The 22,448-nt window shown below is 42.0% G+C and overlaps 1 protein-coding gene across 2 annotated transcripts in view; it reads right to left on the bottom strand.

Moving 5' to 3' along the window:
• Window positions 1-2,652: 2,652 nt before the first annotated feature.
• The window catches only part of UPF3B (UPF3B regulator of nonsense mediated mRNA decay), a 152,630-nt gene continuing 132,834 nt past the window's right edge, over window positions 2,653-22,448 (bottom strand). The window contains exon 10 of one of the 2 annotated variants that reach the window (XM_069212208.1): window positions 2,653-3,766. In XM_069212208.1, the coding sequence (XP_069068309.1) occupies window positions 3,710-3,766 (57 nt within the window). In that variant the 3' untranslated portion in view covers window positions 2,653-3,709. The remainder of the gene's footprint in view (window positions 3,767-22,448) is intronic. The other variant, XM_069212201.1, reaches the window with a different exon arrangement.

Raw genomic sequence — 22,448 nt, 5'->3', positions numbered from 1 at the left:
ATCTACCGGAACCCTCCAGTGGATCTTTGTTGTTCTAGTATCTCAATTCATATAAAAATACAACCTATTTTTTTAAATTGGTGTTGGATTGCTTGAGTGAGGTATTGATTTCTTCTTCAGTTGTTTTGGTGCAGTAAAAATGCTGAACACTTGTTCCTCTGCATAAACCCTACTGCTCAGTGCCACAGCTACCCAGGGTTGAGCTGAGGGTTTTGCAGATGAATACTAATGGACATAAAGCGGTTGGTAAGTATTACATGGTGAGGTCGCACAACCACATGATATATAATACACCCCATTTCCTCACATATAAATATATACATGCACCTCTCTTTGTCTCGCCCTATCACTATATCTCTAACCTTATCTCTCTCTCTCTCTGTGCCTTTATACACACACCCACACACACACACACACACCCATGTATCTGTATATATCTGGTTCTATTACTCTATCTCTACAGCTCTCTCTATCTTTATCTCTACCTCTCACTGTCAAGCCGATGTTTGTCTCTCTAAATATCCCAGATCCAAATCTTAGATCTTCCCAATAGTTCGAACCAGTGAAGAATAATTAGAAGTGCTTCTAGACACATATTCCATACCAAGATCTTGAAGATGGGTTTGGGGATGGTGAGATTAATGAGGGAGTCCTCAATTCCAGAAGCAAAAATAATTTGGAGAATGAGTTAACAACATGAAGCACAAATATTGACAGTCCCATACGTACTTCCTATTCCAAATACCACAAAACTGAAAGAAAGGACAAAGTTTGCTGAAACAGTAATTCTAATACTACCACCCATTTGTCAGAGCATTACCGTTACAAACCACATTGTGAGTGAAATCCATGCTATTTAACACCAACAGGACCCATTTGCAAAGAACCTTTTCCTGTTATTTAGATGAGGTGTGTATCCAATTTCTCAAAACTATGTATCTTCCCTACAATCCACCTACTTTAACAAGAAGTCTAATCACTTCCTAGATACAACAAAGGGTAGAAACCTCCTAACGAACATCACCACTTGTGAACCACATGCAAACTCAACATCTGCCAGTAGCTTGTATTGCCCACAAAAACTGAAACTTGGTACCCATCAGTCTCTTGAAGTCAGGATTATGTAGGTGCAAGGCTTGAGGCACAATCCCTCGCCACTCCATTTAACTTTAGCACTCAAACCTTAGATGCTCCAGGGACCTGAAAGAATCAGAAAGGGTCTAACACCTACCTTGACACTTAAGAATCCACCTTGTTGCCACCAGAAGTTACAGTTAGAGGACAGTGTTGTTCCACTGTCAATACAGCTGAAATGTCAGACATCCGTTAGGCCATTAGTCTCTTGCAAGGGTTTCTTCACTGGAGTAAAGCGAGTGGGAATACCCAACACAGGCTCGAGGGTCCCCTGCAGGTATCTGAACTGTCTTTCTTATCACCTTGCTTCCTTTCCAAATAAGTACTGTCCTTCCCAGCAGACACTCATGTCTTGCAATGTGGTACGTTTTGAGAACCTGGCACAGGAGGCAGGAGCCTGTCCCTTAAACCTGCACATCCTTACAGGTCACTCTCCTGTCTTAGAACCATCACATAGTCAATTACAGGCTCCTGACATTAAAGAATAGCCCGGCTCCTGAGACTTCACTGGCACGTGGTATTCAGGTCACAGCAGTACCTTTTCTGCAGCGGTTGGAGGTCTGCACCATCCAACATGCTCAGTCTGCCCCGATTCCAAGAAGTGAGCCATCTACTTAAAACAAGAAGCAGAGAAGTCTTGAGAACTACCACAGCAATGCCCTTCTTTGGCTTTTCCTCAAGGAACAATCAACAAGGCAGATGGGCAGAAAGGGAGGAGAAAAGGAAGACAACAGAGCAACCACAGGCATTTGCCTCCACCTCTAGCCTCATACATCATAACGAGAGCCACAGGGCATTGCATATCTCCTCACAGCACAAGGCCAAGCCCTCTCAATTGCAGTGGGACATTCACTTCCTTTGTGTCCAGGCCACAAGTTCCACATACTTCATTTGTCTTTGTTTCAGAGGTAAATGTCCTGAGCCAACTTATAATTTTCAGGGACCATTAGGACGGCAAACACTCCCCCCCCCCCCCCCCTAAAGATCACCACCACTTTTCTTGCACCTTTTGTATTTCTGAAAAGGGTAGCTGAAGAATCATGGTGAAGGGAGATCAGCAGTCCATTTTGGAGACATCTTGTACAGTCGTTATCCATGACCTATATGCCACGCCATGAGATTTTGAAACAACTCTTTGATATTCTCAGATTATTTCAAATTATCCCGTCCTTTTTCCCTTAATAAAGCTTTAAATTATACATAAAATGCTGCCTGCATATAGGTAATATTCGGTTACATATTTTCTCCTTGTTAAAAAGGTATTACAGGATCATGTGCGCAGAGATATTCAGTGTTCATGAATACTAAAGACAATCACACCTTATAAGCTCAATAGTACGTGAACATTAAAGTTTTAAAGGCAGACCTTTTCAATTGAAACTTTCAATCATCTAGCCTCACGCATACAGGATCAATCAGAAGGGTAGTAATAGAAAAGGTATTGAATAATGGTAGAGAAGTAGCACAGTAAGCACATGCGGGGGCGGAACAAATGCACGGAATTTAACAGTTTGCAAATTGTAAGCAAAAAAATAGTTCATTCATTTTATTTTTAGTTAAAAAATAATTGACAATAGATTTCAAATGATTTGATTCAAGAAACATTCTCCTATTAAATGGCAAAGCTGCACCCAATAAGGGAACCGTCCCACCAGCCCCCAGATTTACTGGCAGAAAAGTGATTCAGGCAAGAAAAATGTTCAAACTATGCAGCTCTAAAGAATACTCCAGTAGGATGTTTGCATATCACACCTACTTAATCAGAATGTATTTTTTAACCGAGATAGGTTATGGGCAAAATGGGGACAAGTTAATGAAGCATTCATGGTTATCCAGGTTTAAGGTGCTCGGCTGACCTAGTCAACTCAGATTAATTTAGAACTGCACTGCGAGTTACAGAAAGTTCCCACACGTTATCCTTACTGAGCAAAAGAAATATTGTATAGCCATTGATATAGTGGTTGGTTGGTACCATTTGTGCTACAATTAGTATGCTATCGTTGTAGTAACATTCAAGCGAGTAGCACTCAGATATGAAAGTTTATAAGCTGGAAATTTGAAATGTTAGCTTTGCTCTGCAATTAAAGTGCAATAAGCAGAAGCTCCAAATGCAGCATTAAAGCCATCTTCTCATATCCAAATACCAGACCAGGGAATGCAAATACATTTAGCATTAGTTAAGGCCACAGGACATGTCAATATTCTGAACTAGAAACGCATGCCGCCCTTGCTGGTATTACAGTCTTTTCAGGAACAAATGTTCCTTTTTTTTTTTTTTTTTACTTTGACAACTGTTTTCTTGAATTCCGTCTTCATCTCACTTCAGCCAGGAATCCACTTCCTCTGGAGGAACAGGTTCACGATTACAGCTGCCTCCTTCCCTGCCTTTGCTCCTCTCTCCTCTTTGAAGGCACTTCTAGATGGCTGGGTCCATGTTGTTTGGTGGCCCTGACGATCAGAACACAGCAGGCTTTTGTGCACCTACTCTTCCCTTACGTCACTTGTCTCACTCTCGAGATTTTGGTCTCCTCTCTCTGCAGATCTGGTTGCACCCTCATCACACTGTAATTGTCGACTACGGCTCCGTACTCCAGGCTGGTAGAGTTGCATTGCTGGACGGTCCTAAAGTAAACTACAAAACATTAATACGTGTAATATCCAAACTGTCATTTTCTCCTGCAGTAGCCCCTTGCGAGAGGCTACACAATCTACACATGAAAACTAAAAACATATTCACGAGTGCATTCTCACAACACTAAGAATCATCCAACACTGACAAATTCCTCCTCCAAACAAACTTTCACTATGAACATGCAATACGTACCATTATGAAATGGATTGCAGCCCAGACAAAAATGGAATCATTAGTAATGCATTTCAAGTTGATGCTCTATTAGATATGCTCTTGTATAGAATGGAGACTTCACAGATTTCTTTCCACTTTTAAGGATACAGCATTTAATGTTTGGTTACAACGATGTGCCAATGAGACTGAATGACAGTCACCGGATGTAATTACTTTTACAGAGGGTACGTGCAGGCGACTCCCCTTCAGGAACCATATTCAGTTTCCTTTTTCACTTTATGGCAAGAGAATCCAGTACACCTGGGTCATCTTGGGCATACACCGACAGCCATTTTGCTACATAACCACACTACTTGTGAAAGGTCACACTTTCTATTTTAAACGAGGGCGGACATTTCAAGTTGTGCTATTCATTTTTGCCAATCAGGTCCACTCAGGAAGTGAAGTCTGTGCTTTAGAAACAGTGTGCCAGACAATAACCAAAGAGCAGGGGCATCTGGAGCAGGATTACCAGGTAAACACAATTGTAACCATTTACAAAGTTGCTGTTTATCCTGAAAAAACCTGAAGCATTTGTGCTTTCAGGGGACCATAATTTGTCACTCTTGCAAAATACCAAATGGCAAAGCCCAGGAGGACAAAGAAAAGAGCTTTACTTGTCAATGATAAGGCAGATGCAAAACTCAAAGAACAGGGTATTGTTCCCCTAAACCTTTCATAATACTTGGTAACAAAGCCTTTGAAAAGCTCAAATCATTCAAATCGGACCAAGAATTCAAACTATTTCATTGCAAGGTATCATCAGAAAATTAGGAGCTGTGTTGCAATATTTTGCAAACAGTGGACTAACATCAACCCTTTTAGATATTTAACTTACACTATGCTAAACCCACAATGCTACACACCCACTGGTTTTGGTAGTGATACTCCTCTATTAGGAGGGAGACCTCAAGCTCTGGAAGCACCAAGAATGTTTGAAGGTATAGCTGGAATTCAAGATCACATTTATCGAAGGACATTTTGCTAACACTTAAGGCATTTGTTCCAGTCTTCAGGTTGATGGTTGAGACCATGACTGGTTAACACCAGCAATATCTAATGTTACACCTGCACCACAGGGCAGTAACATCCACTATAATATATAAAAGCAAAGCATTTTAGAAATCCATTTACCCAAATAGAACAAACAAGGCAGCAGCGTTTTCTTTTCACTAGGACAATACAGCAAGATTCAGGAGGTCCAGACTGCCAGACAAATGCCTTTGGGTGGATTTTTATTATATTAGTCAAGAGGTCTGTGTAAATATTTACGCCATTGTGACTGGGCACAGTGAAGGGCATAAATTCAGATCATCCAAGGGGACTGGGACAGTATGATTACTTTACAATCCCATTGACTTCTCACTAGTATCTTGTTTTCCAACGGAGGCCAGCAGGCTCAATTAGGATCATTCTTATGAAGCCAAGTAATCTGTGTGCCTAGAATATCAATAATCTAGGATCCCTACATTTTTACGGATGGAAACAGAAAATCCACTAGAAAGGTGGTCTGCAATAAGTGAAAAAAAAATACTGACTACAGTGCTCCCACATGAAGATTAATCTGCAACTCTTTTTACAGTTAAATAAAAACCTGTAGATGGGGGTTCATTTAAGGAACATGCCTATGTGCCATTAGATCACGTACATTTTGCTGGTACTATCTGTGATACACTATAGTATTAAAGGTCAAAAGACCGTGCTTGAGCTCATCAGCTGTTACAACAATAGCCCTACTAGCTTTCATGTCTATCTAATATACATGTTCCTTAAAGATTATCCAGTGTTCAAAACTGCTTGGGTATGATACCTGGTAACTGCTAAGTTACAAAGTTTACAGTTCTTGTAGGGTTCTGTAATGTGTACATTATATTTGCATTTAAGTTATGCACAGTTATTATGATTGGCTGTGGTTGTTATAACCCCCAGCAGGGACAGTGGGTAATCACTCCCCTATAAAACTCCATCACCCTGGCTCTTTTGTCTTTGCCATTAAAAAAAAAAACTTCTAAATATATAAATGAATTAGCCATTGCACATTTCTTGGAAAACAATGATAGCTCACACTATACAAATAATAGCCTATCAAGAGCCTATGCCAATTGGAATAAGCATTGTGGCATATGAAGAGGCTTTTAGTTTGGTTAATACGTCACATGGAGATAGCTTCTTAATCAAGGACTCGTTTTTCAGATGAATGGGACTGTACTTTGGAGTATATATTTTTTAAATCTGAAATATATTTGTCCCAAAGAAATGCGTAAATGTTCTTTTGCAGCTTGCATAAAGTTTGAAAATATGAGGCTGACAAACACCACAATACACTATTTGGAGGGTTTCAGATAAGGAATGTTTTCTTGCATGTGGAAGAAAAGTACATCTCTTAACGGCCAGATTTCCGCTATAGTGTGGGCAAGTAGAAAGGCCTACACCAAAGTGTCAGTTTCTAGAGAAATATCCTTCTAAAAATGTTTTTGTTTTAATCCCATAGAAGGGACATGGCGAACATCACAAAGCACAGGTTCAAAGCAAATAATTCAGGCTGAGCTCTGGCTTTCACATTTGCTTAAAATCCTTAAAAATGAAAGAAGATCTGTGATTCTGACTCTTGTTTACAGAAAATACAAAACTAGACTGAATATTGGGTACACAAGAGAACAAACGAAACTATTATTCTAGTTACCCTTATGTCCCTGTAGACATTACAATGGCCCAGAAAGTCCCCGTGCAAACTGGAGAAATCTTAAGATATCACACTTTTAACAATGGGAAAAATATACCACATTTAAAGCCCTTTAAACATCCATTTCATAATTGCATAAAAGTCACACAGGTAGTGTTTTCCTTGTATTACTGTTATGTAAGCATATGCCTCACATTGTACATGTGGTGCAAGAATAACAAGGAAACACCATCTGTTGTGTCTTCTTGCTGAAGTATGCATACACAGAAACTCACTACTTACCAGACACGTGGTATCTGAATAGCACTGTTGGGAATGAAACAGTTCATGGCCTTTAGCCTCAACATCCTAGCCAGTTAAACGTTCAAACACTTGTGCCTACAATTTTTAAACATTTTGGAATTTCAGTGTTTCGTAAAGATTTCAAGCCCTACCAAGCCAGCTAAAATTAATCTCAACATTTTTGCTGTCAAAGCAGCACTCCCCGAAATCTGGTTTATTCAGAAAACCCTTACCTTAAATTGTCCATTTCTTAAAAATAATTATTTTGTGTAAAATTAATAGACCGGCTCTAGTTTTTAAGAATCATAACGTGGCAACCACCCCAGATGTGAATCATGTACGGATATCTGAGAATAGTTTGGAAGATGTTGCCACTTCCCCATTAGCAACACTTTTTTCTTTCAGAATGAATAATATATGACATTATTTATGGCAAGGGCTTCCAAAAAGTTAACCAGTTACTACCTATGAAGACACAAGATATCTTAAACTGACAAACCACTTCTGCTTCATAACCTACTGAGATGCAACTTGAAAGAGGACCAGGATACTGCAAAGCAGAAGTGTTACCTTTATGGAGACTGCATCGTTTTAGAGCATATAGTTGCCTATTCCCAGGTAATAGGCACCCTGAAAACAATCAAGCTGTGAATACCGAGGTCTGTGATGCAAGTAACTTAGGGATAATTTATGGCCAAAGCCCCTTCACTTACATAGTTGCACATTCCCAACCATTTCCACATTAAAAAAAGAGTCTACTTAAATGATAGTATTGACAAATGCCAGATGGGAGGGTAATATTCAGGCAGATAGCTTTCAGTGCATGTCTGATTAACATATACCCAATTAAATGAAACTGAATGGAAGTTGTTGAAATAGGAGAGGGCATATGTACTAGGAGTAACAGACATGCCATTATGGTAACATCCTACTGCCACAATAGGACTGTTTCCTACGTAAAACATGTGGGTCGATACTATGACATCACAGTGAAACAAAAATGACCGAAAGAAACCAACACTGCGGCACTAACAACCTAACTTGGCTTCCACTGGGAGCGAATGCAGAGATCACTGATGAGGGGGCAAAATGCAAGCTGAGACAGCCACTAAATGTGTCTTCTTAGCCACGTACACTCAAATCTTTTTCTACTAGGGACACATAATTCTGATAATTCTAGAGATTATTCAAAACCTCTCACTGCGATGGAATTGTTCTTATACCAAGAGGCAAACACTACCCCCGGTTCAAAGTGACTACTCCTGGAGAGAACTCGAAAGAATAAGGAAAGCCTCTGCTGGTGACAAAGACAGAAAGGGATTCACTTTCAATGTCTAAGGAAAAAAGGTGCAAAAAAATGGTACATTTGAGTGAGCGGGTGGTAGCTGCACCACAACAGAAGGAAGAGGCAGAGGCAGCCATGCTGGCTTGCAGCTTGAATGCAGGGGGGCTGGGACCAAGGGTGCCTGGTCTAGAGTGGCGCGACAGACAATGATCACACAGGAAATTGCCTGAACAACCCTTTAATGAGAGAAACTGGACAAATGCTGATTGAAGCCTTAAAGTCTAGCCCAGAACCAATGAAGCCTCAACGGAGTCAGGAATCGATCTTTTCAGAGAGCACAGCAGTAGTCACGTGTTATTGCTGGTAATCTGAAATAGGTCGGTCACTGGCACTTCTCACAACAGAAACATAATGCAGCTGCCATTAGTGAGTTATGAGGATACTCAGCTCAACTAGTGGGCTTTCACCTTCTTACTACATATGGGAGGGGGTGTGTCTCTCTTCTCTTCACTCTCACTCTCACTCTCTTTCTCTTTCTCTTTCTCTCCCTGTCTGTCTCTGGGTGTCTTCCTTGCCTGTTCAAGTAAAATTCCGACGTAGTGCAATCTGTTAGAACCCACATCTGGCAAAACACAATGTTGGAAGAACAGCCTTAAAGGCCTAATGTATGCCCCCCAGTTCCAGGCCATTTATAAGCCTCCGCCTTTTGTTCGGATCATAAAACATTGGGGGAAATGGAAGAGAGAAGGGATTTGGAAATTAAAATCGTTATTTTTAAGGCGCCCCGAGAATTAGTTCTATTGCCGAATGCCTCTGGTGAAGTATCATTAGAAGAGATGCCTGATGCACTAACACGATGGACTGACACACCATTTGATTTTTATGCCTGGATGAAACGTGACACAATCTTTTGCATGTTCTTAAAAGCCTGTCTTGTGGATGAAAGACTTGCAGTACCAGAGTGTTTGGAACCACACCAGACTGTTTGGAACCGCAAGCCTATGCACAAGCCTCTGGGCTAGTATTGGGGAAGGATTGTTCTCAATTTATGGAGAAACCAAAATCCTGCAAATGCACAATAGTCACTTTAACATGCAGTCACACTGGCTTGATGGAAGATATACTTACAAACCAGTTTCCCAGGTAGACACACACCTGTTGGTGCCACAACAAAGGTTAACAGCTTAGGTACACCAATAGGTTTTCTACACCGAGCATTCCAAGCACACTGTGTTTATAAGCAATCCACATGTGACTTCTATAGTCTTTCCAGAAATTCATATTATTTTAACATGCTTTATGTACAGTGCTGTGACACTATCTTTAACGTGTGCAACTATAGAGGTAGTCTTTAAACAAAGACATGAAGAACACTAGTCCACTGAGAATAGATAATAAAAGCTAACAATGTTAATTCAGCATGGTAGAAATAGTGATACAGCAAATTATAAGAAATTACAAGTGAAGACAATATGGGCATTACATAGTAGATTCCACATAATCGTCCACATGTTCCAAATTGGATCACGCCATTGAAACATCTCATGGTGCCAAAGATCTAATGGAACACACAACTACGCCAGATAAACATTTCCATGACGCGTTGTACGAAAGTGGAATGCCACGGACCATCTGGCTGGCAGCAAAAGCCTTCGGGCATGAGTGCCAAGTTTATTTTTTTGGTATGGCTGATCGCAGCAATGAGCACATCCTGATTAGAGGAACAATTACCATAATGATGTAGCAGAAATATTTGGTTCTTATTTCCTTTCTTTCGATTTTGGTTGAAAAATCCTAACCACCGGATGAATAAAAGACAAGCTTCTGTATATGATGCCACCGCTAAGAATTCTGCAAAAAAATCTAACATGGGTTCTCTTAGCCTGCTCAGTTAGCTGAACCATGTCTCACCAACTATTCAAGCTCAACTCCCAAATATCCTTTCTGTCATGCAAGGTTTGAGCACAGCATATACTTAAAATGGAGGTGATTGGATATTTGTTGCGAAGGTGGGAGAGCAAAAACTGACTGTATCGAAGTAATCATAAAGGCAATGTTTATTCTGAAACTATCCCCACCAAACGGCTGGAAATTGAATTCCACCACCCCAAAATGCTGTGAGAGGAAGTCTGCATGCACCGGACTAGGTTTAAAGCATACAGGTTTATGAAAGTTCCTGGCCTGCTTTAAAAACAGAATGTGAGCTCATCCAAGTAGCTGGCTGACACATGTCGGCAAATGATGCATGTTTTTGGAAAGCCTTCAATGCTACCTTTGTTTTGTCGTGATGATTGTTGAACCCCTCTAGTGTCTTTTATATCATTATCACCTGCTAATGTATTGTCTGCTACATGAAAACTGTGCACTACAAGTGATGAAAAGGGTAATATTTTAATAGAAAGAATAAGGACCAAGATAATATCAAAGTTGTATGCAGTTTGCTCAGCAGAGGAAACATAAGGTAATCACTGAAAAAACAAAGCATCACTCCTTGCTAAGATGAAATTCTGTCATAGGAATAAGAAAAAAAAATGAACTGTCGTCAGTTTAACCTTGCTTCAAGAAAAACTAAATATTGGTCTTTGGGGGAGACAGCTCAAGACTCAACAACTTGACTTGATGAGGTAATAGCACCTACGCAGGCAATTGTCCATGCCGTGAAGTCCATGTCAAAAGATGACAGACGTTTGATGGTTGTGGTCATTAAAAAGGGCAAAGGACTAGCTGATCCCACTGAGGAGCCACAACTCCTATTGGAAGATGCCAATGTAGAAGGCTTTCCACCCGCCTCATTTTTCAAACAGAATAGGCCTTCAATCCTAATCAGATAAACTGGGTAATGGGGAAATAAACTTTTCAGGAACTGTTCAGAAAGAGCTGTCCTGAATGGTCACACACCAGTTAAGGAAACTGTCTAAAGATCAAGGGTTCAAAGGCCCAGAGATAAAGCAACACCACTTACGTTTGTGATGGTGCCAAGTGGGGCGTTTCTGAGCTCCATGTATTAAGGTATTCTTTTCTAATAGACACAGCTAGTTGAGCACATGCTTATATCTCTGGAACCAGCCTCTAAAGCTCAGAAGAAGTAGAAGGAATAGAGAATTCGTTCACACTGCTGAGCCAGGGCACCTGGAATCTGAGGAGGATTCGAGAAATTGCTGTTGGAGTAGAGAAACCAAATCTGTTTTGGAAAGAAAACAGGCAACAAATAATAACTGCAAATCTTTTCTTTATGGAGACTGTCGTGAATCATGACAGTTGGCAGAAACGTACAGAAGAATCTGATTACCAGTTCATAGGCCTGACCAATCTGCCCCTAGAAGAGATGTGGACTGCGGACACGAGTGACTATCCTTCGGTGCACACACATCAACTCGGAGAAACCTCTCACTTGCTGAAGAAAGACTCCGGAATGAATGGATTCCTCTGCCAGTAATGAATAGCATGGTATAATCTGCTAAGGAAAGCTACTGCTCAAAATCAGCCAGTCCCTAAGCGGAACAGTCTCTGTGTGAGTTTTCCTCATTTTCATCAGCCTAGATTCTCAAATTAGGTAATGTTTTTATGGGGTAGTGGCTGTATGACCGTACACAATGAGGTTGAGCCCACTATCACTAAAAGGTAAAATGTTTGTTAAGTTTCAGTTTGTTAACACCTGAGTCTCTTGACTTAAGTATTCATAATTGTAATAAACCAAATCTTATTTAAAAGTCCTGGCAACGACAGAACAGTGTCGTCGGAAGACAAGGCATAGTTCTTGGACAGACTTTTTCCTTTTTTTAATGCTCTTTATATTTTTAAACTACAAGGTAGGGGTTCATACAGTAGAACGTATACAAGGCACGGCAATGTTCAGCAAACACGTGTTTTACCTAAGAAGAAATACACACCCGGGGTTTTTTCAAGGCTAGTTAAGTGAGTAACTGTGCACTGAGCGCTGCAAGTATGAGGCAGTGGATGCAAATCTGAATCAGTTACCAAGGTTTGCATTAATAGTTCCGTATTGGAATGTTGCTGCATGGTCATGCGAATGAGGACGCCAGTAGGTAATTTGGGTTCGAGCTCATCAATTCAGTATTGGTAAGTTTGACTGTAGGTCAATACTTCCTTGATGAGCTCCTCTGATGCAAACTTTGCTTATTGATTAAAACTTACATCAACTGCCTCAAATCTAAAACATTCTAGGAGCAGCTACAGATATAGAGCCTTGAGAAAGCCCCAGACACATATGCCACATAGGGGTGAAACACATCTTTGTTGAACATTACCATACCATGTAAAACTTCTACTACATGAACTTCCATTTTGTATTTTAAAAATAGGGAGAGAATAAAAGTATTGTAAAATAATAAAGGTACAATTCTTCCTAGATGGTATTTTTGTTTTTCTTTTAACTGTCATTACTGTTACTTTTGACAACTATGTTGTTTAATACATTTATGAGTACTTAACCCAAGCCTTTCTGGCATATACCATCTGAAAAAGAGTTTGTTCTGATCTTCTTGTTGTAATAGGAATGAGAGTGCATTTCTGTGAGTAACCATGGCACTTTCCTCTGCAGAATGAAAAGAAAATCAAGGAAGATAACTTTGGTTCCAGGTGACTTAAGTGTAGCATCATTTTCTGGACCAACCGTGGTCATTGGGTATTCAGATCCTGGTAGTGAGTTCCCAGCCTAAGGAGAATAGCCAGTTGCTCCATGTCAGTGACTGTTAAGTCAGACAGGGGTGACATTTTAGAAGATAAGACTTCTGAAGCCAACATGAAAAAGATTCTACAATTGTGACTAAAATAGGAAGGTTCTTAGATTGTGGCTTTCATAGATGATACTAATGAAGTGATAAAAATAGGTGTAGACTTCTCATTTTCAGGTGATCAAGGAAACACACAAGGATGTATGTGACCAAGACACCATCATGCTGATGTTCAGGATCTCAACATGAACTGAGCAATTATTTGTTTCATTGCACACACTCACTCAACTGAAAGAGAAGCTGTGCCCAGAGACGTTTTAACCCTAAACAGAGGTCTTGGGGGCAGACAAGGCTTCTTGCAGTTTATGAAAGACCTTGCAAACCAAATGCATGCTTATGGCCATTTCCTCTGGAAACTTAGCCCTTCTCAGCCAGTCATCGAGGCAGCTGTAAAGTTGAACTCCCTGCAGCTGAAGGTGGAAGACCATTGCTGACAATTCTGTCAACACCCTTGGAGCAGAGTTCAGACCAAACAGGAAGAATCTGTATTTACAGTGGGCTCACTTATAACACAAATGAGATACAACATTCTCTTTCTTGAGGTGAATTTAGCATATAAAATGTGTACACCCAAGGAATGACTTGATAAGGTCTTACAGATATAGGTTACGCCTGAGGGCCCACATCATTTGATAAGCATATTCTCCGTTATGATTCTTTTTTTCTAGTGACCTTGGGGGATCAGGATGGAAGTTTGGAGTCTCTAATATATACAATCCACGTCCTATAGTCACGAATCATGAACAGTGGCTTTTTCACGTTGCTTAAGTCGGGCTCATTTCATGCTTCAGTATTTTTTCAGAGAATCTCATGTGCTGCATACATACCAGCACTCTTGTAACCGATTTTTAAATTTTGATAAAATTTTCATTTGATGTTTAGGGTCTGCTATGCAAGTGGATATTAATTTGTCTCTTTACCTTCAATATAGGTTACTATACCTCCCATGTGATATTCATCTAATGCTTCTGTATCCTTTGCAAGAGACTTTTTGTGAGATGCACACTCTCGTTTAATGCAATGTTGATATTTATCTTTATCCCTCTTTGCCTTGACACTGGGGACCATTCTTATGTTTTGCCTATTATTTATATAACGCCATGTGTACAGTCCAAAACGTTTTGAATCTGGTCTACCCATATACTGTCTAATTATTCACTCTAAAGAAATTATGTCTATCCTTTCAGGTGCATTAACGTCTAACAATTTTTGAGCAACAATTACACATGTATTCCTTTAAGAACTATTAGTATCCTTGCTGATAAGTCCTCCCATTACTTTATCTTATAGAATTTCTAATCAGTATTAACATTACAACTTAGCCGGCAAGTACAGATTTATTAGTCCTCTAAAGTTATAAATACAGGTAATTTTCAAATAATTTGATTTAAAGACTGTACCAGTGGTAGGCTGTATACTTTTCATAACTTTACTGGGTAGAATATCCTGGTATTTCCAAACCTTATGTTAAATTTACTTTAGCTCACAAAAATGGGTTCCTTACTTTTATTTTTTCCATATTTCTAGTCTTGCTATTCACCTTAGTTCAGTCTCAAAATAATGAGTGGTGGTGTTCTCTGTGAATGGGGTTCCAGCACCATTAAGATTTACCTCTTCAAAAATATTACTGTACTTGGTACATTTGCCTTTGTTTTCTTTATTCGGCCTTGAAAAAGCCCTCAGCTTGCATGTCTTAACATGCAAAACATATGTTGGCTAATCCCAAAAACATTGTTTTTGGACAAATCTTTTTCTGCACTTAAGAAAAATAAAGCTTTCAATATGAAAGCAACTTGAATGAGAGACTTATTCTTCGATACTATATTAGAATCTCTACTGTGTTTAAATTCATTTGAAGGAACTGTATAAATCTTTGGGAGGACACAATCATAATTATTTACATACACTTCCACTGTCTGAGAAAGTTGTTCTCATCCTCCATCATGTGCCATGCTAAACCAAGTGCATACAAAATGGATCCCACTGACTACGGTACTCTGACAGACACACACAAACACACGCTTACTACCATATGTACTGCATGCATTCTACTACGCACTTGATATACACACGGGATGCCATGGCAAGGTTCAGTGAAGCTAAGTAGGTTACACTCTTACTTACATGCATGAAAAAGGTTTGGTCAACTGTAAGGTAACAAAACCTGATGTGTTGCCATCATTGCTTTTTGTGCTAAGCCTGCAATACACTATGAGGGCATGCTTGATGCACTACTCTAGGTTATAGGGCAGGTCCTGGACCTCGCATTTTCCGAGGACAGGACTAGATCTTTGCACATATGCTACAATAGCGCAATGCCAGGGCCAGCATAAAAACCAAGATCAAGAAATCCGATTCACCAGCAGTCTGGCACTCTGAGCAAGGGTGCATACCTGTATACCGTACAGGAGACACTCCCCTCTCAACAAGGTGCCACTCTTAGTCTCTTCCGGTCACTGGATATTACTGCCCAGCACGCACGTATATTTGAGGGCCACAGGAGCTACCCATAGACCTATGAAGGACATGGAATATAGAGTGTATAGACAACAAGGTCCTTCAAGGTAGCACTAAATAATGAAACCAGTTAAACTATTCACAGATAGAAGTCTTACCTATCTAATTATGCATACATATACACACACACAACAATTTGATGGAGACCTTCATGAGAAACGTTTTTATGTACATACATACAAGTAAAACGCAGCTGATCTAATAATGGATTATGAATAAAATGGTCTGCTATAATCAGTACGCTGTGCTATGAGAGGTCACAGTGCAGGTGAGTGGGAACAACCCAAATAAATCCTGTTAATGTGATCAGTAAAAACAGTGATAGACCAAAAGATGGCCACCAAACTGATGCGTCTAATGAATATCTGGAGCATATATACAAACAGTTGTAACTAAAGATTCACATGGCTCTTGGTTGGTTACCATAATTTCAAAAGAGTCTTTCCACCAAACACTGTCAACAGCATTTTGACCTGAAAACAGTAATGATAGGCTCATCGTATGGGCAGACAATTTGAGAGCACATAGATTTTGGAATTCCAGAGGAGAACTATTTGAACAGTTGTCGGTCTGTGTGCTTAAGGAAGTCAATTTATGAGAGGACACAAAGGCTCTGGAGTACTTGACTCCGCAAGAGGAAATGGAAATACCACAGTGAATTGCAGAATCAGCTGTGTAAGAAGCGGCCCATCAAGTCCAGGTTAAAAGTTTGGATCAGCCAGGAGAACAGCATGCACAAATTATCTTGAAGGTTAATCCCAGAGTAAAGTGTGGCAGAACTAAATCAGGTCAAGGAATGATTCCCACAGTCAGCATGTCCACGTAAGCACTGGAAGAAACAATGCACACATAGACACATGTAGGGGGGGCCTGACTTGACAAGGACCAGCAGATGAACGGAGAGAGCATCATTTTATAGGCACCAGACGAAAGAACACTTTCATTATGGTATTAGACACACATGAGAGATTGGCATGCTCTCCATGTAATCCCGGAAGGAAACCACAGACCCATACTACATAGCCATCAAGAGACACTCTGAGAAGTTGAGACATTAAAGGCACTTTGCGATGCAGAGTGGCTGAGATGTACACGTCTGGCATGGCTTGGACAGGACTATCAGATTCATGTGGCATGTATGGCCTAAGAACACTATCAGCCATTGCAACACAGGGAATGCGGGATCATGTAGAGAAACTCCATTTGCAGAGAGTGCAGCTCCCATTGATCCTTGTTTCAGACTCCTGTAGACCTAGAGCTGGCACTGTTGTACTACTATGTCTCAGCAGGCTGTCTATGGCGGCTTGGACAATTCCTATTTGTGTGATTTGGATTTAGACCCCACCTTGTATAGATGATATGCTCTCTCATAGTAAGCACCAGGTAATAGTATATCGGTCAGTCAAATCATCGCCTTGACAGTTCACATCCAGATCCCTGCATGAGAGTGAGTAGATTTCACTACAATAGAGAAGGTGAAACTGTTGTGATGGTGTCCAAGCATAACTGCTCTTTTTTTGACCTTGGAATAGAATGATCAGAGAGCACCAGTGATCATACTACAAGGGTATTTATGTGAGGCTGCCATCCAGAGCTGAATTTTGCCCAAGTATGCCAGTCAGTGTTTTGAGGGACACATCTATGTATACTGTGAGCTTTCAAGGTCAGAGGTAGGAAAGTCAGGGCTGCAGACAGATGTCAACAATATATTCAACTGCCTTCATATAGTCCTTCACTCCAAGTCACCATATTCAGGGCTCTGGCTGAGTACCTTCTACCACAATACGTACATTTGAATACAACATTTTGTCATCAAGTTGTTGCATACCAACATTAGGTCCTGGAAGGCCGTGAAATGTTCGACAGTCATGGTGGTTGATTGTCCGACTGGAGTGGCCCCTTGCTATGAAGCTTAGAAACTGTATTCTGCTCAAATTATTAGTGTGCAGTGTCAAGAAGGGTGCCTGACACCCCAACGGATACAGACCTCCTCAGCTGTCATTTAAAGAAGTTGATAGACGACTCCAGTACTTTCAACGGACCAGCATTTGGCTGCACGGTCTCTGCTGTTACCACTCTTAAAGATCTTTTCACCAGACAGCCCTCCAGGTAGGTGGAGACTTGGGCCCGCAACAACAGCAAGATGCTTCATGACAAAATTTCATATAGACTACAGAGGAAGAGCAAAAGTATATAGATACCGCACTAACCCCTTTAGAAGTGGAGAAAACATTGAAGATGCCTTGTTTCTTATCGGACATTCAAAGTCCATTGATGCCATCTAGTCACTCCTCAGAGTCCTCATCGTGTAGGAAATTGTTGAGAATGTGCCGGACCGATGTGAGCACATGTTAATCATCAAAAAGTACCAAAGGTAATTCACCTGGCTCAAGCTGTGGGCAGTAAGTTGCTTGATCACACCCTTGTGAGACAGGATGACTGCTCTGCCTGGAGATGTCAAAGAAGTGTCCTGGGTACTTCCAGGGCTTGAGGGGGTTGCAAATCTGTTTTCTCCACGAAATGCAGTGTGTGGCCAAATGCCATGATTTCCTTTATACTCTGCAGTGATTCTTTCAAGAGGGGTGGTAAGGCCTGGTCACTGCCTATCGTCCTAGCATTTCAGCTTGTGTTATAACATGCAGTGCTGCAAGGCTCCTCTCCTGGGTCTCAAGGGTGAAGTTACCTAGCATCTGCTGTTGATGGTAATGTACCATGTGAACGAGTATGAAAAATCAAGTGCTAAAAATAATTTGGGATTGTGGACTGTTAAACCTATCCTATGGCCCACAACAGACCTATGGTCACCTATTTAGCAGAGATCCCGTTCCTATAGCTACACTGGACTCAAACCCTGAATGCTCAGTATGAAGGTCTCCGACCGTCACGCTGAGCTATTCTTGCTCTGTTTTTTTTTTTTTAGCCCTTTATGGGCTTTCTGGGACCACAAGGGAGCCCTCAAAGGGGTGGTGGGGGGGGGGGGGGGGGGGGGGGGGGGGGGGTAGGGGGGGCGTCAAACCCCTGTCTTGGCCAATTAGTTTAAAAAAAAACAAAAAAAAACCTGCCACCCCCAAAAAAGCTGATTCCCCGGGGACCTCATCCCCCCAAGACCCAGCCACTTCATGCTGGTTATCCAGGCCCCATCCAGGGTGGGCTGTTGGGGATCACGGGGGGAGCCTGACTACCCCCGCGGTCCCTGCCCGCTCCCCGCATCCAGCGAGAGCCAGCATTACTACCTTTCTGCCAAATTTGGTGTAATTCTGTTCAGCCGTTTGGGTTGTAGTCGTGTTCAAAATCCATATTGGAAACTGCATGGGAAAAATGAGTTTTGCCCCCCTCACCCCCACTCTTTCACAGCGCGCCGACATCATCAGGTGTTGCCGGACGCGCTGGGAGCCATTTGCTTCCAGCGCGTAGAGGAGGAAAGGACCCAAAAGGCGAGTCCTTTCCGTTTGGGGGGGGGGGGGGGGGGGGGGGGGGGGTTGGGGCGGAAACAGACACTGGGGGAAAAGGAAAGGCTTTTTCCTTTCCCCCTGTGCCTGTTTTCACAAGATTCCTGCTCCACGCGTGGAGCAGGAATCTCCACTAGACACCAGGGATTTTCTTGCCTATGTTTCTTTTAGGGTTGCCCCCCTGGGGTGGCAATTATTTTTTAGTATCCCCCCCCCCGAGGGCAGATCCGCCGATTTTTCAGCGGATCTGCCCCCAGGGGGGGGGGCGAAATCCACCAGACACCAGGGATTTTTTAATTTTTTTTATTATGGGGGCGACCCCTTGGGCAAGGGTCGCCCCCCCGGGGGTCAATTTTTTTTAGTGTTTTGTCCCCCCCTGGGGGCAGATCACCTTTTTTTCGGCAGATCTGCCCCCAGGGGGGGGGGCGAAATCCACCAGACACCAGGGATTTTGTTTGTATTGTGTTTTTTGGGGGCAACCCCTTGGGCAAGGGTCGCTTCCCTGGGAGGCTATTTTTTTTTTTCCTGTTTCGGCCCCCCTGATGGCAGACCAGCCATTTTTTTGGACGATCTGGCCCCCGGGGGGTGGAAGCACACTAGGCGCCAGGGATTGTGTGGTGTGTGTTTGGGGGCACCCCTTGGGCAACGGTCGCCCCCCTAAAGTGGGGAAAGTTCGTATTGGCCATATCTGCCCCCTTTGGGGGCAGATGGGCCTATTTTTGTAGGCCCATCTGCCCCCAAGGAGGGCAGAAACCACCAATACGCCAGGGATTTATTTATTTATTTTTTTTGAGCTGGGGGTGCCCCCTTTGGAAAGGGTTGCCCCCTAAAGGGGGCACAGAGGTGTTGCCCATTTCTGCCCCCCTTGGGGGCAGATTGGCCATTTTTTTTAAGCCCATCTACCCCCGAGGGGGGGCAGGATCCACTTAGGTACCAGGGACAACTTCTAAGTTCTTGGTGGTGGGGTGTTTGTCAACTGGCGAAGTATTTGTGATTATCACAATGTATTTCTTCTTTTTCTTCTAGTTCAACGCTTTTGCTTCCTTTGCTGTGGATCCTTGCGGTTTTGGCAGTAGTTGTCCTGCGGTTTGCATAGTTGCATGTTTTAGGTAAGTGAAAGCAATTTACTCCAAAGGAGTATTGTTGACATGCATGAATGACATGTTTGTAGGTGGTGTACTAAATGCAATATTGTGTGTTTGACATTGTCCTTAGATTTGAGCACAGTGATGTTTGTGTTGTCATATGTCTAATTTTCTTTTTTCTTTTTAGTGGGATATCATTGGTGATTGCTGTGTCTGTGCAGAGTAGTTGCTTGGTGAGTAGCTTTTTCAGGCAAGTGAGTGGTATAGTTTTTTGTAGTACATAACTCTTTGTGATAAAGCTACACTTTGTTTATTACTTATTTTAGTGCTAGTTGTTGTTGGCAATCCATTTGTTGTTAGTGAGGATCATGGCTAGCCCCAAAGTGACCGCTCAGCAGGTTGTTCGCATGCTCTTTGAGTCGTCTTCAGACCATGATTACGACACTGACTCTGCATCTGAGGCAGAGGAGGAAGCAGGAGATTCTGGAAGTGAGTTTTCTGTCCGAGAGTATTCTTCTGATGAGGAAGCTACTCTCAGTGCAGATGAAGGGCCTGTGTTAGAGGAGGACATTGATGTGCCAAGAGTGCAGCAGCCTAGGGCTGAAGGGTTTCCCATTAGAAGACCTGACACCTGGATTGCCCCAAACATGGAGCAGCCACAGTTACCTGCATTTACTGGTCTCCCAGGGTGTAGAGTTAATACGGAAAACTTTTTGCCTGTCCATTTCTTTCACTTGTTTATGGACGATGTATTTTTGGAAGAGATTGTGGAGCAGACAAATGTGTATGCAGAGCAATATTTGCGGGACAACGCTGCCAGACTTAAGCCTCAGTCTAGAGCTACTCAGTGGGTTCCCACCTATCTGGAAGAGATGAAAAGGTTTTTAGGTTTGTCTTTTTTGATGGGGTTGATCAGGAAGCCGTCAATGGCTTCTTATTGGTCTACTAGTCCCTGGATGGCAACTGCTATATTTCCTGCAACTATGACACGTAATCGGTATTTTCTTCTTCTTTGTATGCTGCATTTTGTAGACAATGCTTTAGCCTTGCCACGAGATCACCCTGATTGTGACCGTCTTTTTAAGATTAGGCCTGTCCTTGATCATTTTGTGGATCGGTTTTCAGAGGTCTATGTTCCAGGCAAAGAGATAAGTGTGGACGAGTCTTTGGTCCTTTTCAAGGGGCGTTTAGTTTTTAAGCAGTACATTCCTAGTAAGAGGGCACGGTATGGGATTAAATTGTATCTGCTGTCAGAAAGCAGTACAGGATATGTGTATAATTTCCGGGTCTACACTGGTAGGGATTCCAGTATTGACCCTCCTGGTTGTCTGGCCACTTTTGGAGATAGCGAAAAAATTGTGTGGGAACTTGCTAGACGGCTGTTTAACAAAGGTCACCATTTGTACGTAGATAATTTCTACACTGGAGTGCAGTTGTTCAAGGAGTTGTTTAGAGTGGACACTGTTGCTTGTGGCACAATCCGTTCTAACCGGAAAGGCTATCCAAGGGAGCTTGTCTGTAAAAAAAACTTGAGGGGACAGTGCAGTGCCTTGCGGAATAATGAGCTGCTAGCTCTGAAATTTTCAGACAGGAGGGATGTGTACATGCTATCGACCATCCATGATGAGAGTACTTCCCCGGTGGCTGTTTGGGGTCAGGTTGCGGAAGTGCGCAAACCTGCGTGCATTTTGGACTACAATAGGCACATGGGTGGTGTTGATAGAGTAGATCAGAGGTTGGAACCTTACACTGCTCTTCGTAAGTCTTATGTGTGGTATAAAAAGTTGGCCCTACATTTATTTAATTTGGCAACTTTTAATGCCTTTATTGTATACAAGGATTGTTCACCTGAGTGAAGGATGACATTTGTTAAATTTCAGGAGTCGTGATAGAAAGCCTTATTGTGGTGGAACCGGCAAGAGTTCCTAGAGTAGAAGTGGTGGAGGATGTGGCTAGATTGAAAGATCAGCACTTACTTTCCAGATCACATTCCTCCCACTCCCAAAAACAGACTTGCCCACAAAGAAATGTAGAGTATGTGCCCGGAGATTAATCCGGAGGGAGAGCCGGATGTACTGCCCCGAATGCCCTTCAAAGCCTGGGCTGTGTGTGCCCAGCTGTTATAGAAGTTACCATACCAACAAAAAAAATCTGGGAAATACCGTGAGCGTAAGCTGTCTGTTTTATATTTTCATATGTTTCATGGTTGGCATCTCTGTCGTATTTAGTTAGAGCTTTTGTGTTTGTAGTTTTGTGCTTATTTTATAATTAGTGGTTTCTTTGTTGTTTATAAACAAAAAAAGTGATGGCGGTGTGCGTGGGGTGGCGCTTGGCTGGCGGTGTGCGTGGGGTGGTGCTTGGCTGGCGGTGTGCGTGGGGTGGCGCTTGGCTGGCGGTGTGCTTGGGGTGGCGCT

This window comes from Pleurodeles waltl, chromosome 2_1 (genome assembly GCF_031143425.1).
Source record: "Pleurodeles waltl isolate 20211129_DDA chromosome 2_1, aPleWal1.hap1.20221129, whole genome shotgun sequence".
Taxonomy (NCBI): Eukaryota; Metazoa; Chordata; class Amphibia; order Caudata; family Salamandridae; genus Pleurodeles; species Pleurodeles waltl.
The sequence above is the reverse complement of the archived record's forward strand: the minus strand, read 5'-3'. Positions and strand labels throughout refer to the sequence as shown.